The 11,778-nt window shown below is 49.9% G+C and overlaps 2 protein-coding genes across 2 annotated transcripts; both read left to right on the forward strand.

The window, feature by feature from the left end:
* The first annotated feature begins 3,003 nt into the window (after nucleotides 1-3,003).
* Nucleotides 3,004-4,638, forward strand: LOC123042809 (E3 ubiquitin-protein ligase PUB23-like). Its single transcript, XM_044465184.1, has one exon. It carries the CDS (start codon nucleotides 3,239-3,241, stop codon nucleotides 4,520-4,522), a length of 1,284 nt encoding a protein of 427 aa, XP_044321119.1. The 5' UTR covers nucleotides 3,004-3,238; the 3' UTR covers nucleotides 4,523-4,638.
* Nucleotides 4,639-6,894: 2,256 nt separating this feature from the next.
* LOC123047474 (uncharacterized) lies at nucleotides 6,895-11,664 on the forward strand. The gene is made up of 2 exons (XM_044471040.1): nucleotides 6,895-7,141; nucleotides 8,483-11,664. The coding sequence occupies exon 2, from the start codon at nucleotides 8,497-8,499 to the stop codon at nucleotides 11,371-11,373; it is 2,877 nt and encodes a 958-aa protein (XP_044326975.1). The 5' UTR covers nucleotides 6,895-7,141; nucleotides 8,483-8,496; the 3' UTR covers nucleotides 11,374-11,664.
* The last annotated feature ends 114 nt before the right edge of the window (nucleotides 11,665-11,778 follow it).

An 11,778-nucleotide genomic window follows, 5' to 3' on the forward strand; every position in this document is an offset into this window, starting at 1 on the left:
TCAAAAGTCTGAATTGATGGAGTGAGGCGTGCAATATATTTCAACACTTTTCGCTAACGTCTAGGCTTGTTTAATCCTTAGACATAGGATTGATGTAGGCCGCAAATTATTTTTTAATACTGTGTTGGTAGGATTTTCAATTCAAGACCTCTTGCCTCTGATACTATATTGAATTCATGCACCTGCTAATTGCTCCAAAAGTCTGAACTTATGAAGAAAGGTGGACAATATATTTCAACGCATATCCCTACTAATGATTCTTCAAACGGACAATGCCAGAGGTGTATTAGCTTTGAGAAACAATAAGGTTGATTGGCCCTAACTCCGTCATTTTGTGGAGGAAGTGAACGAGTTAGTGGAGATCGGCAACTTAAGCTAGATAAGACTAGTCATACTCGGAATGGGATTGTGGATTTCTTAGCTAAACTTGCAAGGAGCAATCATCTAACCATTGTTTGGTTTCAAGATGTCCCAGGTTATGTAGCGGTTGTACTAGCTACAGATTGTAATCTTGTTTTAACCTAATAAAGCTCCCGGTTTCCAGCGCAAAAAAATAGTATGGCGGCTCAAGTTTCATGCACTATAATGCTAAGATGCTACAAGGAACGTTTTTATCCTTCCCCATGATCGACTCCCACGGGGCTAGGGTTTCCCCGCCTCCCACCGGCGCCATCGCCAGTCTGCCGCTTTAGGTGTTTTCTTGAGTATGTTTAAGGTTTGTGTCATGCTCAGAAAGAGAGGCGGCGGCGGCTCCGTCAAGATGGAATAACGTTTTCCCTGCCTAGCACCTATCCCGGCGGTGTGTGTCTTGTCGTCGGAGGGTGTGTGTGGAGATGTGTCTCCGGTGGATCTCTATTTGTATTCGGTGGATCTGGTCTCCATTTGTCTGCGTTCGTGTGTCTATGGATTGGATCCATTTAATCTACGCTTCTCTTCATCGATGACGATTCTTGTTCTGGGTTGTTGGCCCTTTGGTGCCTTAGCATGACTACTTCTGGGCTGTCTACTATAACAAGGTTTGCCTGACTCCTGTGAGGGAGGACGATGACGGCAGCGTGCCTTCAGCTTGCTCCAGTGCTTATAGTCATTACTAGGTGGTCTACGAACATAAATGCAAAAAATTTTACTAATCATGTTTTTTGTACTGCCATGATGTTTGATGAATAAATCAGGAGTTTTAAAAAAAACTGACACGCTACTATTCCCTTGGGTCCTTGTGTGTGAGGTTCAGAAAAACAGTGCACGGTCGCAGGGTGCTTCATACTCACGCACTTGCTACCGATGTGCATGCATGGAATTTATCTTCAAAATGGATCGAGCTAAAACTATTCAAACAATTAGGGTGGTCAAAGATGCCGCGTTGGCCACCGGAGACGCGCCATTTCTGTTTGTGCCTGCCTAGCTAGTGCGGTAGTGCCTAGTAATTAACCACGAGAGAAAAACAAACCAACAACAGGACAAGAGTAAGCACCAGAAATTTCGCGCCAAAATTAAGCTAAGCTAAGCTAGAGCGCGCGACACCACGTCGGTCTCAGCCTCCTAAACGTCGGAGACTTCATGCATGGTCTCTGCCTGCCCGTTTTGTCCTCCCGAGCTTGTTTTACTCTGCCTAATTCGTCAAACTCTCTGTCGTTTTGCTTGTCTACTCATGTTAATTGCCTTGCCTCACAGGCTAGTCCACACAAAACTAATTGGGTACTACTCCCTCCGTCTAGGTGTGTAAGTCATCTTACGAAAACCAAATAATCCCAAGACACCTAGGCGCGGTGCATTAACTTCTACCTTGTTTCTTGTTTCTTCACATATGAACCAATAAGAGACGAGGGGTGTGCATGCTTTTAATGACTTGAGACTACCAAACACGACATGTAATGATTAGTTTATTGCATGCAATGCTATTAATTAGCAAATAATGATTAATGTCTCTCGTTTCCCCTCCTTCTTGGTCACGGTGCACAACCTAACATGACTTACTCACCTAGACGGAGGGAGTAAGTAAATACCTAGCCTTTTAAAAACGATACGGGCTATATTTAAGTCATTTGATTTTTTTTATGTAAGTCTACTTTGCTTAGGAAGGAAGGAGGCCATGCCGGAGCTCGAGTAAACAAACTGCGACGTCCCGCCGGAGACGAGGATGATGCTATGAGCAGCAGTGAGCTGTGAGAGGGGGGGGGGGGGGGGCGTGGCAGCCGCAGGTGGCCGTGGCAGACGAATCGACCACCGGCGCTTGCGTTTGAAGAGAAGGATGAAGGTAGAAAACACACCATAGCAGTACAGTGAAGATGCAACGGTAAAAGAAAATGGACTTGCACCAAAATTTTCTCAGGCGAACTTACAAATAGCCAGCCCCTTAAAAGAAATCATCAATGAAAGCGAGTGCATTACTTAATTTCTTGAAAACAACAGGGTACACTTTGAAACAAGAAGAAACCAACAAAACACCATGTAATACTTTGAAACTAACATAAACGTTGTCAAAAAATCAGAAAACATCGCGCAGATCTCAAAGCAGCTAGGTACCGCGGAGATGCATCCCGTGCATGCATGGTACTCCCTCCATTCCTAAATATTTGTCTTTCTAGATTTTTATACAAGTGACTACATACGGAGCAAAATGAGTAAATATATACTCTAAAATATGTCTATATACATCCGTATGTGAAAGTCCATTTGAATCTATAAAAAGACAAGTTTTACGAACGGAGAGAGTAGAATAAAATCACTGCCAGGCTCTTCGCTTCGTCAACTCTCTGTCGGTTCTGCTTGGCGTCTCCGGGCGCCTCATATGCAGCTTCCGAGCAGGACAGCGCAACGTCAATATTCGGACACGATGCGGCAAAAAAACATGACGAAAACATACAAAACACGCCCTTCCGCTTGGATTTATATTTTAAAAAGAATTGTTTAATGGTCGGGAAATCAGCCGGTCTCCTTCCAAGAAGAAGGATAGAGATAGAGTGGACTGACCGAACCAAAGCATGCAGACCTGCACACGTCCTTGGGTTTGAATCCTCGCTACATCCATCTCGATCGATCTCACGCGTATACTATAAAATACTCCGCTTTGTCAAAGATTTCCTCCCACAATATCTCCAGCATCAACCGCTCGTAGCCATCGATCCGCCATTGCTCTCTCATTCTCCACTATCTCCACCAGTCTCACCACCACCATTGCAACAGCTAGAGGAAGAAGGAGGAGGAGAGGAAGGCCCTAGGTTGCTCGTGTTCTAATCTAATGGAGGAGGTGGAGGTTCCGTCCTACTTCGTGTGCCCCATCACGCTGGACGTGATGCGCGACCCCGTCACGCTCCCCACCAGCATCACCTACGACCGCCACGCCATCCACCGCTGGCTCCGCCTCGCCGCCTCCTGCCCGCTCACCAAGCTGCCCGTCTTGCCGGACTGCGAGCCCACGCCCAACCACACGCTCTCCCGCCTCATCCGCTCCTGGTGCGCCCTCCACCGCCCCGACGACGCCGTCGACCGTACGATGAACTCGGCCCCTGCCGACCGCGCCCGCCTCGCCGCGCTGGTGTCGCGCCTCGCCGACGCGAAGAACAAGGGACCGGCGCGAGAGGCCCTTGCGGCACTGCGCGAGCTCAGGGACGTGGCGGCGGAGGGCGAGCGCGGCAGGGAACTCATCGCCGCCGTACCCGGCTCGGCGGACGCGCTGCTTGAGGTCTTCGTTGCGTCGGCGACGTGCGCGCCGGATTACGCCGCCGCGGCGCTCGACGTCATCTCTTCGCTCCGGCTACCGGAGCGGTGCCTGGCGCGCGCCGTAGACAGGGATGGCGCGGCGCTGGTCGGCGCGCTCGTCTCCACCCTGCAGGGGCACTCCGGCTCCGACGCCGACGCGGCGTCCCGGGCACGCGCAGCCGTGCTCCTGGCGGACGTGACGGCGTGCATGGCGCCGAGCAGGGCGGCGTCGCTGCCGGAGCAGGTGTTCGTCGAGGCTGTGCGGCTGCTCCGCGGTGACGATGGCATGGGCGCATCGACCGCGATGGCGACCAAGGCGGCGCTTCGGGTATTGGCTGGTGCGACCGCCCACGGGCGAAACCGGGTGAAAGCCGCGGAGGCCGGTGCAGTGGCGGCGCTCGTGGACTTGCTACTGCTCGTGAACGGCGAGCGGCGGCGCGCGTGGTGCGAGCTGGCGCTGTGCGCGCTGAACCGGCTGTGCGGGTGCGCGGAGGGCCGCGCAGCGCTGGTGGCGCATGGAGCCGGCGTGGCAGCCGTAGGGGCGTGGGTGGCTGGGGCATCGATGGCGGCTAGCGCGAAGGCGGTGCGGGTGCTCCGATCAATCGCCCGGCACGCGGCGACGGTCGCAGTGGTGCAGGAGATGGCGGCGACGGGCGCGGTGGGGAAGCTGTGCCTGGTGGCGGCGTCGGCGCCGGAGGAGGGGCGGCAGTGGTGCGACGAGAGGACGAGGAAGCGGGCGCGGGAGACGCTCCGGCTGCACGCGAGGGCGTGGCGGAGCTCGCCGTGCTTGCATCCTACCCTCCAGGCCCTCTATCCTTGCTAATTGCTACACTCTTCTTTTGTACTAGATGAAACTAATTGGCACCGTAATTGTAATGTTTAACATGCTAATAATTGCATGTAGCAGCTTTGCATGGTTATTTTGTGATGCCAACTTCAGTTAAGGCCCTGTTTGTTTCATAAGTTTTAGGACTTTTTTAAGTCCCAACTTATAAGTCATAAGTCCTTGCCTGTTTGTTTACATCGACTTATAAGTCCCGAGTTCCTGCCTGTTTGTTTACAGGGACTTATAAGTTGCTGGTACGAGCCCAACTCCGGGAAGATGTCGACGTTGTTGTTGAGATCCAAGAAACCCATTCCCCTCCCGAGATTTCCACCGGCGGATGAGCCTTCGGGTGCCTGCTGAGACGAGGGGAATTGAGAGAAGAAGGGGATCTCGTCCTCCTCATCGGCCATGGCGGCGGCGGTTGAGGGTGCCGCCGGCGGCGGCGATTGGTGTGACGCAGGGAAAGAGCGAGGTGACGAGGAGGGGAACGAGCGGATGTGCGGTACGCGACGCAGGGAAAGAGCGAGGCGAGGAGGGGAACGAGCGGTGCGGGTCTAGATCGATAAGTCCCAATAAGCTCCTCCCTGAGAGTCTTATTTGATAAGTCCCAAATCACCACAATAAGTCCCAGTAAGTCCCTTGTGTTTGGTTTAGGTGGGACTTATAGGGACTTCTTTAAGTCCCTAAACCCATAAGTCCCTGGAAACAAACACCCTCTAAGATGTCTCTGCCTTGCTTGCTGCTGATGGTACATTCTGAAGAAATGTTCAGTTAGGGCATCTACGGCCAGACTGAACAAATTTGACCTCTCAAACAGTCAGACTGAACAAATTTGACCCCTCAAACGTCAGCGGACCCGTCCGGTCAGTGTACGAGAGTGTTCGTTTTGACTCCACATTTATCTGCCCACGTAGCCATGCCCCTGTTTTTTTCCCTTATACGTCCTGTCACATGCATCTCATTGGTGGAGAAGGAGAGAATTAAAGAATATAATTGTAAAGAAAGAAAAAGATGCTCTATCGTGGCTCCAATTCTATGTGACAGACGTAGGATCACTTACGGACATGCCCGGGCACTCGTCATATTCATCTCATATATGATGGCAATATGAGGAGTGTCGAACAACCTAGACATTTAAGGAGGCTTTGAGGGGTCTGATTGGGTCAACTTTTTTCTTCTTTCTCATGTCCGGTAAGTGGTCCTACGTTCGCCCGATCAATTTGAAGAGTCCGGTTGTAGATGCTCTTAGGTATCGGCATGTTCTCTTCCGTGTTCTATTTGAGAAAGTGAGGGGGTGTGGGGGTTATCAGTTCAAGTTAAATTTATTCACCAGATGATAAATTCATGCGTGTGCCTACCGAATTTTCGTGGTTTTGTGTCCGCGATCTCAGTGATATATTGTGTGCTCTTGGTCGGAGATATTTGATTGGAGTTCTACTCCTGCGCTCCACCTCAGCACTCTTCGAGTACACGCGGCGGAGCTCTGCCATGTTTCCCTTGTCGGCACGTTCCACCTCGAGGAGGTCGTGGGCCTCTCGATCTTCCTTTAGCTTGCATGTGGACGTCTTCGGGGGTCGTCGGAGGCCAAATCCGGCACGTCGGCTCCGAAAGTGGAGGTTCAGATGCGCGTTTGCGTCGCGGAGGCACATAGACTGGGTGTCATATGCCCATGCCACCGAGTGGAGAAGAAGCCGATCCAAATGCGCTGGTGGGTTTAGCGGTCGGTAGTCTTCGTCAGCCACGCCCGCCGCCTCCACTACCACCATGCGTGTTGATTCAGATCTCATCTATTTCCTCTCCCTCGCTTGCCGAATCAAGAAGGAGAGGACGCCACCGAGCCGTATGTGTGGTAAACTCGGAGGTGCTGCACGTGCGGTACTAGATCGGATTGGATCGTGGAGAGTACGACTACATCAACTGTGTTACAACGCTAACGCTTTCGGTCTACAAGGGTATGTAGACACACTTCCGTCTCCTAGCTTTTTTTTTGAGCATCAGTACAGACACAAGCGCTCATATACACGCGCATACACTCACCTAGATTGGATCTTGAGTGTTCGTATGATTTTTTTTTTTTTGATTTTCATGCAAGGTATGATGCCACGTGGGAGTCACACATGTAGTAACTTTTTGCCCCTCACACACTCACAAATGCACGCGAAAGGGGTGAGTGATCTCGTAGTTTTTGTTCTCGGTGTGGTTGAGCGATATATATACACACGAAAGATGGATGAACAAAAATCTCCCGTGCCTTTTTCCCTATAACACCCCGGCACACCCACAAATCACCCGCTCCCCCATCCCCTCCCTCGGCCAGGGACCTTCCCGCGATTTCCCCATTCTTTTCTCTCCCTCGGCCGCAACGAACAGCCTTCTTCCCCTTTCTTTCCGTCCCTCTGCGCTCTGCTCCGCTCCGCTCTGCCATTCTTCGCACGCCGCACCCAACCACCGTCGCACCTCCCCCTTCCGCGGGCACGCTCCGTCCATCCACCGCGCGTCCCCCCTCACCCTCCGCCTCCGCGGCCGCATTGCCGACGGAAGCCTCGACCACGCCGCCAGGCCGCTCCCTCGGCCGGCAGGCTCCGTCGCCGTCTCCGGCGGCAGAGAAAGATACAGGTACTTCTCCCCCTTTCCCCCCTCCGATGGCTGGTTCTTCCTCCGATGGCTGTGATCTTTCCTAGTTTCTGCGGCCGATCCTCGTGGCCAGTGGTGCAGGCAGGCAGGAACGAGGGTTTTCGGCCGCGTCCCGTACGCGACCCTGTTTCGGCCCAAGCTTCCGATTTTGGAAGGGGGAGGTTCGGCCAGACAGGGGGGTTTCGATTACTGCTATTTTTGCTCGATCAAAGCGCTGCGGATTTTGCTTGCTGGGTTTGTAGCGTGGACGAAAACCACCATCTTCTGAAGAAAGTACAGATATACTACTACTAGTAAGTACTAGGACGGTTGCTATGGAAATGCTGCAATGTGGAGCCCATCTGGCCTTGGATCATTCTTACTAATGTTACAAAAAGCTGCAGATTTGGTGCGTTGGGGTACATAATTAGTACTACTAGTGTGTAGGATGTAGTAGCTCTTGATCTGCACTAGATCACCTCTGCTCTGCTGCAGATGGTGTACAGATATGTATGGTGCAGGCAGCACCTTCTGAAATCACTTAAAACCACAATGAGACTACTTGCGTCTCTGCAGTCATACCGATTGCTCCTTTTGGTTTTGCAACAAATCAAATTTTGCAACTTGGTATGGGTCAAGTCATTGCTTATCATGATTATTAGTGTAGACAGCACATTGTGCAGTGCAGCTTGATGTGGATTAAGAGTGTAGACAGCACTTTGTGCAACTTACACCGGCTACAATTCCAAGTCTCTACTGGGAGCACATTTCTCCTTTTCTTTTACAAGGCGCCAGTGCTTTAGGTTTGCTGCTCGTTCGTTACCCGTGTTAAGAACTGATGCCATTTCATCATAGTTGCAGTAGTACCAAATTAAACAAGGCCATCATTGGAAGAAGTGGGCGCTCCACATTTTTTATACGCATGTGAGTGCCAACTGTTTAGGTATTTTTTGGATAGTGGAAGGGGAAGCTCTCTTGGGCTCTGCATCTCTCGACGTGCATGGCCACACTGATTGATTATGCAAGTTCCTTTTAGTTTTTGTGACTATCGATATTGCAACTTGATATGGGTCCAGTGATTACTTACTAGTATAAGGTATGCAACACATTGTGTGACTCAAATGCGGATTAAGAGTGTACACGACATGTCGTGCAGCTTACATGAGATTTCAAGGTCTCTACTAGTAGTACATTTCTCATCTTTTTTACAAGGTCCAGGTGCTATACGTGTGCTGATCATTCGATACTCGTGCTATGCATTTTCTGTTCATTCAATACTTGTGTTAAGAACTGATGCCATATCCTGTATTTCTTTGCTAAATAATCTTCTCCTCTGTGAAACAGTTGCTGTCACAAGAATGGGATGCAAAAGTGACCTGGCTGACCAGCCACAGGAGGATGGCATGAGTGCTGTCCCTGCTGAATATGAAGAAGGCAGTGAAGAAGAAGAGCCATTTGAACGTGAATTCTACGATGATGATGATGATGATGAAGAAGACGACAATGATAGTGAGCCAGAAACACAGGCTGTGGATTCTTGTGAAGATCCTTTGGCAGAAGAGGAAGAGGTTAGTGGTGAGGAACCTTGCGATGTTGCGGCTCCACTTGAAGACGAGGATGCCAGTTACGAGGAACCTTTTGTTTCAGAACTCTGTTATGAGGAAGAAGACAGTGACGAGCAGGACTCGTATTATCCGGAGCCTCTCACTGATTCATACAGGATGCAGCTCTATGAAGTGGAGCCATGTGATGATCAGGTGGCTCATGAGTACGAATTTGTGAAGAAGAAGTCCAGTACTGTGCAGACTATCAACAAGGAACGAAATATGAAAGTCGTCCTAAAACGGGCACTGAGAAAGGGTAGCAGCAATGAGCACAAGGCGGTACCAGTGATTGATGATATGGAAATGAGGCCGTTGAAGAAACCTTTATCTGTCAGGTTTGCTACTGATGTATCTTGTTACACATACAGTACTGAAAGTTTTGGTCCTGCCAAGTTAGTAAAAAGGAAAGCTCAGTTTGATGACCAGGATAGCCACTTGCGTAAGAGGCAAGAATACATACTCTCCTCGCTTAAGGATGGTTGCAAGCTGAAAGAAGTGGATGACACTAACCTGTATGTGGGTAACCTGCCAACTTCTGTGACTTCTCACAAGCTCATCGAGCTATTTCTTCCTTTCGGACGAATTGTCCGATCAAAAGTGGCGGATGATCGTTTCACTGGTGTAAGCCAGGGATATGGCTTTGTGAAGTATGCTGAACCTCGTAGTGCCACAGCAGCTATTGAACGCATGAATGGCCGCCTGGTTGATGGGAAAACATTAGAGGTTAGAGTAGCTGGACCTCCAACATCAGTATCCCACCCATCAAAGCAATCTGTGTCAGAAACTTGCAGTCTGCCCTCAAAGGAAATCGACTCGAGTAGCTTGTATGTCAGCCACCTCCCCTTATCCATGGACACGCTAAAGCTACTCAACCATTTTCGGCCGTTTGGGAAAGTAACTGAGATAAAGGTACCCAAAGATCACACCACAGGTTTAAGCAAAGGATATGGTCATGTGAAGTACGCTGATTCTCGTGATGCAGCTCAGGCCATCATCCATTTAAATGGAGTTCTTGTTGAGGGTAAAAGGATAGAGGTTCGGTTGTCTGACATCTCTCCAACACTGTCAAATTCAGCTGTGGGATCACACACCAATACCAGAACCATCAAGGAAATCGACATGGCAAATCTATATGTCTGCAACATTCCTGCATCCGTTGATACAAATAAGCTGATTGAGCTTTTCTTGCCATTTGGTAAGATCACCCATGCGAGAGTGGCGGCAGACCAAGAAGGCGCTCATTCCGGTAAAGGATATGGCTTTGTCAAATTTGCTGATTCTCAATGTGCTGCCGAGGCTATTGCACTAATGAATGGAGCACTGGTTGAAGGGGAGACATTAATTGTCAGAGTTGCAGGCCTTTCATCAGCAGCATCCTCCAGCTCAGCTGTACAAGGCTCACCAACTGCCTCTCCAGAAATCAACAAATCTAGACTGTACATCACTAACCTTCCACAGACCATGAACGCAGATAAGTTGGTTGAACTTTTCGTGCCCTTCGGTCGGATCAGCAAAGTCGTGATCAATCCGGAGTATAGCCTAGTGTACTATGCAGATGCAGCGTCAGCGATCACGGCTACCGAACACATGGATGGGTACCTGATTGGTGGAAAGAGGCTAGTTGTCAGGGGATCAGACTCCTCTTGTCAAACCAATGCAGCAGAGCAAGCTTTATCACTGCCAGCTGGCAAGCCCGCGAAAGAAATTGATATGGCCAATGTGTATGTTGGCAGCATCCCGCCAACGGTAACCGGCGATCAGTTGGTCGAGCTTTTCCGACCTTTTGGACAAATTGTGCAATCTAGGCTGTTCCATGGGTATGGCATGGTCAGGTACAGCCACCCTTCATGTGCTACTGCTGCAATTGATCATATGGATGGTTACCAAATTGGAGGACGTACCCTGGTTGTGAGAGTAGCAGGCCTTCCTAATCCCGGGGATTGTCTAACACTACCGGAGCCTGGGAACGAGCAGAGGCAAATTGACATGACCAACCTATATGTCTGCCATCTCCCGCTCCATGTAACCACCGAAAAGCTGATTGAAATCTTTCTGCCATGCGGCCAAATCACTCAAGCAAAGGTGGTCATCGACTGGCACACTGGTGCGAGCAGGGGATTCGGGTTTGTCAAATTTGCTGATGCTTATGGCGCTGCTGTGGCTCTCACTCACATGAACGGTTGCCCGCTGGAGGGGCGCATCTTGGGGGTTAGAATAGCCGGTGTCCATCCGAGTGATATGGGCAGCTACATGGCGCGTCTCTACTCCCGGTTCACATTGCCTGACCCCACGACGATGGCGGTTGGAATACCAACATCATCGTACTGGCCATACTATTGTGCTGAATCGGCATACGCGGAGGGGCAGGGAGCTGATGCTGCTTCTCAAACATCTCAGGAGGAATCTGTATCGGCCGGTTCATTTGCCGAGAAGGGTTGTTCTTCTGTGTCAAGCCATGTCGCCGACAGTTCTCGGCAACATTCTTCAGCAGGTTGGGCTGGTCCGCCTGGTTTCAGTCCCCATGCTGGCCCCAAGAAGGATACCGCCACTGTGATGAAACCTTCCCAGCCTTGCTCCAAGGTCCATTTGGCACAGTCAGGAGGCAGCCAGAAAAGACGCTCAATTGTCTAGCACCGTCTGCTTCTGTTGATGCTTCAGTGTATTTTATATTGCTTCTGAGAAAAAAACATATGCTAACATAATTTGGTTTTAACTAGGTACTTAAGTGGTAGACTTTGATAGTTTGGGCGAGCTGGCTGGTGAAATTTGCTATGTGCTATTAGTTCAGTTCAAGTATCAGTTCAGTTCTGTTTTAGATAAAGAGAGAGTTTACAGTTTGTTTTTACGTTCTGCTCTTGGCCAGAGATCTTTGAACAGGATTCATGCCATTGTTACTCATTAAAAAAAAAGTGATTATGTTTACAGTTTGTTGTACTGCAGTTTCAAGTTTTCAACTGAGTTTGAATATTTTTTTTCTTCAGCTATGGATGTGTGCCTTGTTCATTCAGCATTGTCATTCCAGCCCTCGTAAGTTTA

This window comes from Triticum aestivum, chromosome 2B (genome assembly GCF_018294505.1).
Source record: "Triticum aestivum cultivar Chinese Spring chromosome 2B, IWGSC CS RefSeq v2.1, whole genome shotgun sequence".
NCBI lineage: Eukaryota > Viridiplantae > Streptophyta > Magnoliopsida > Poales > Poaceae > Triticum > Triticum aestivum.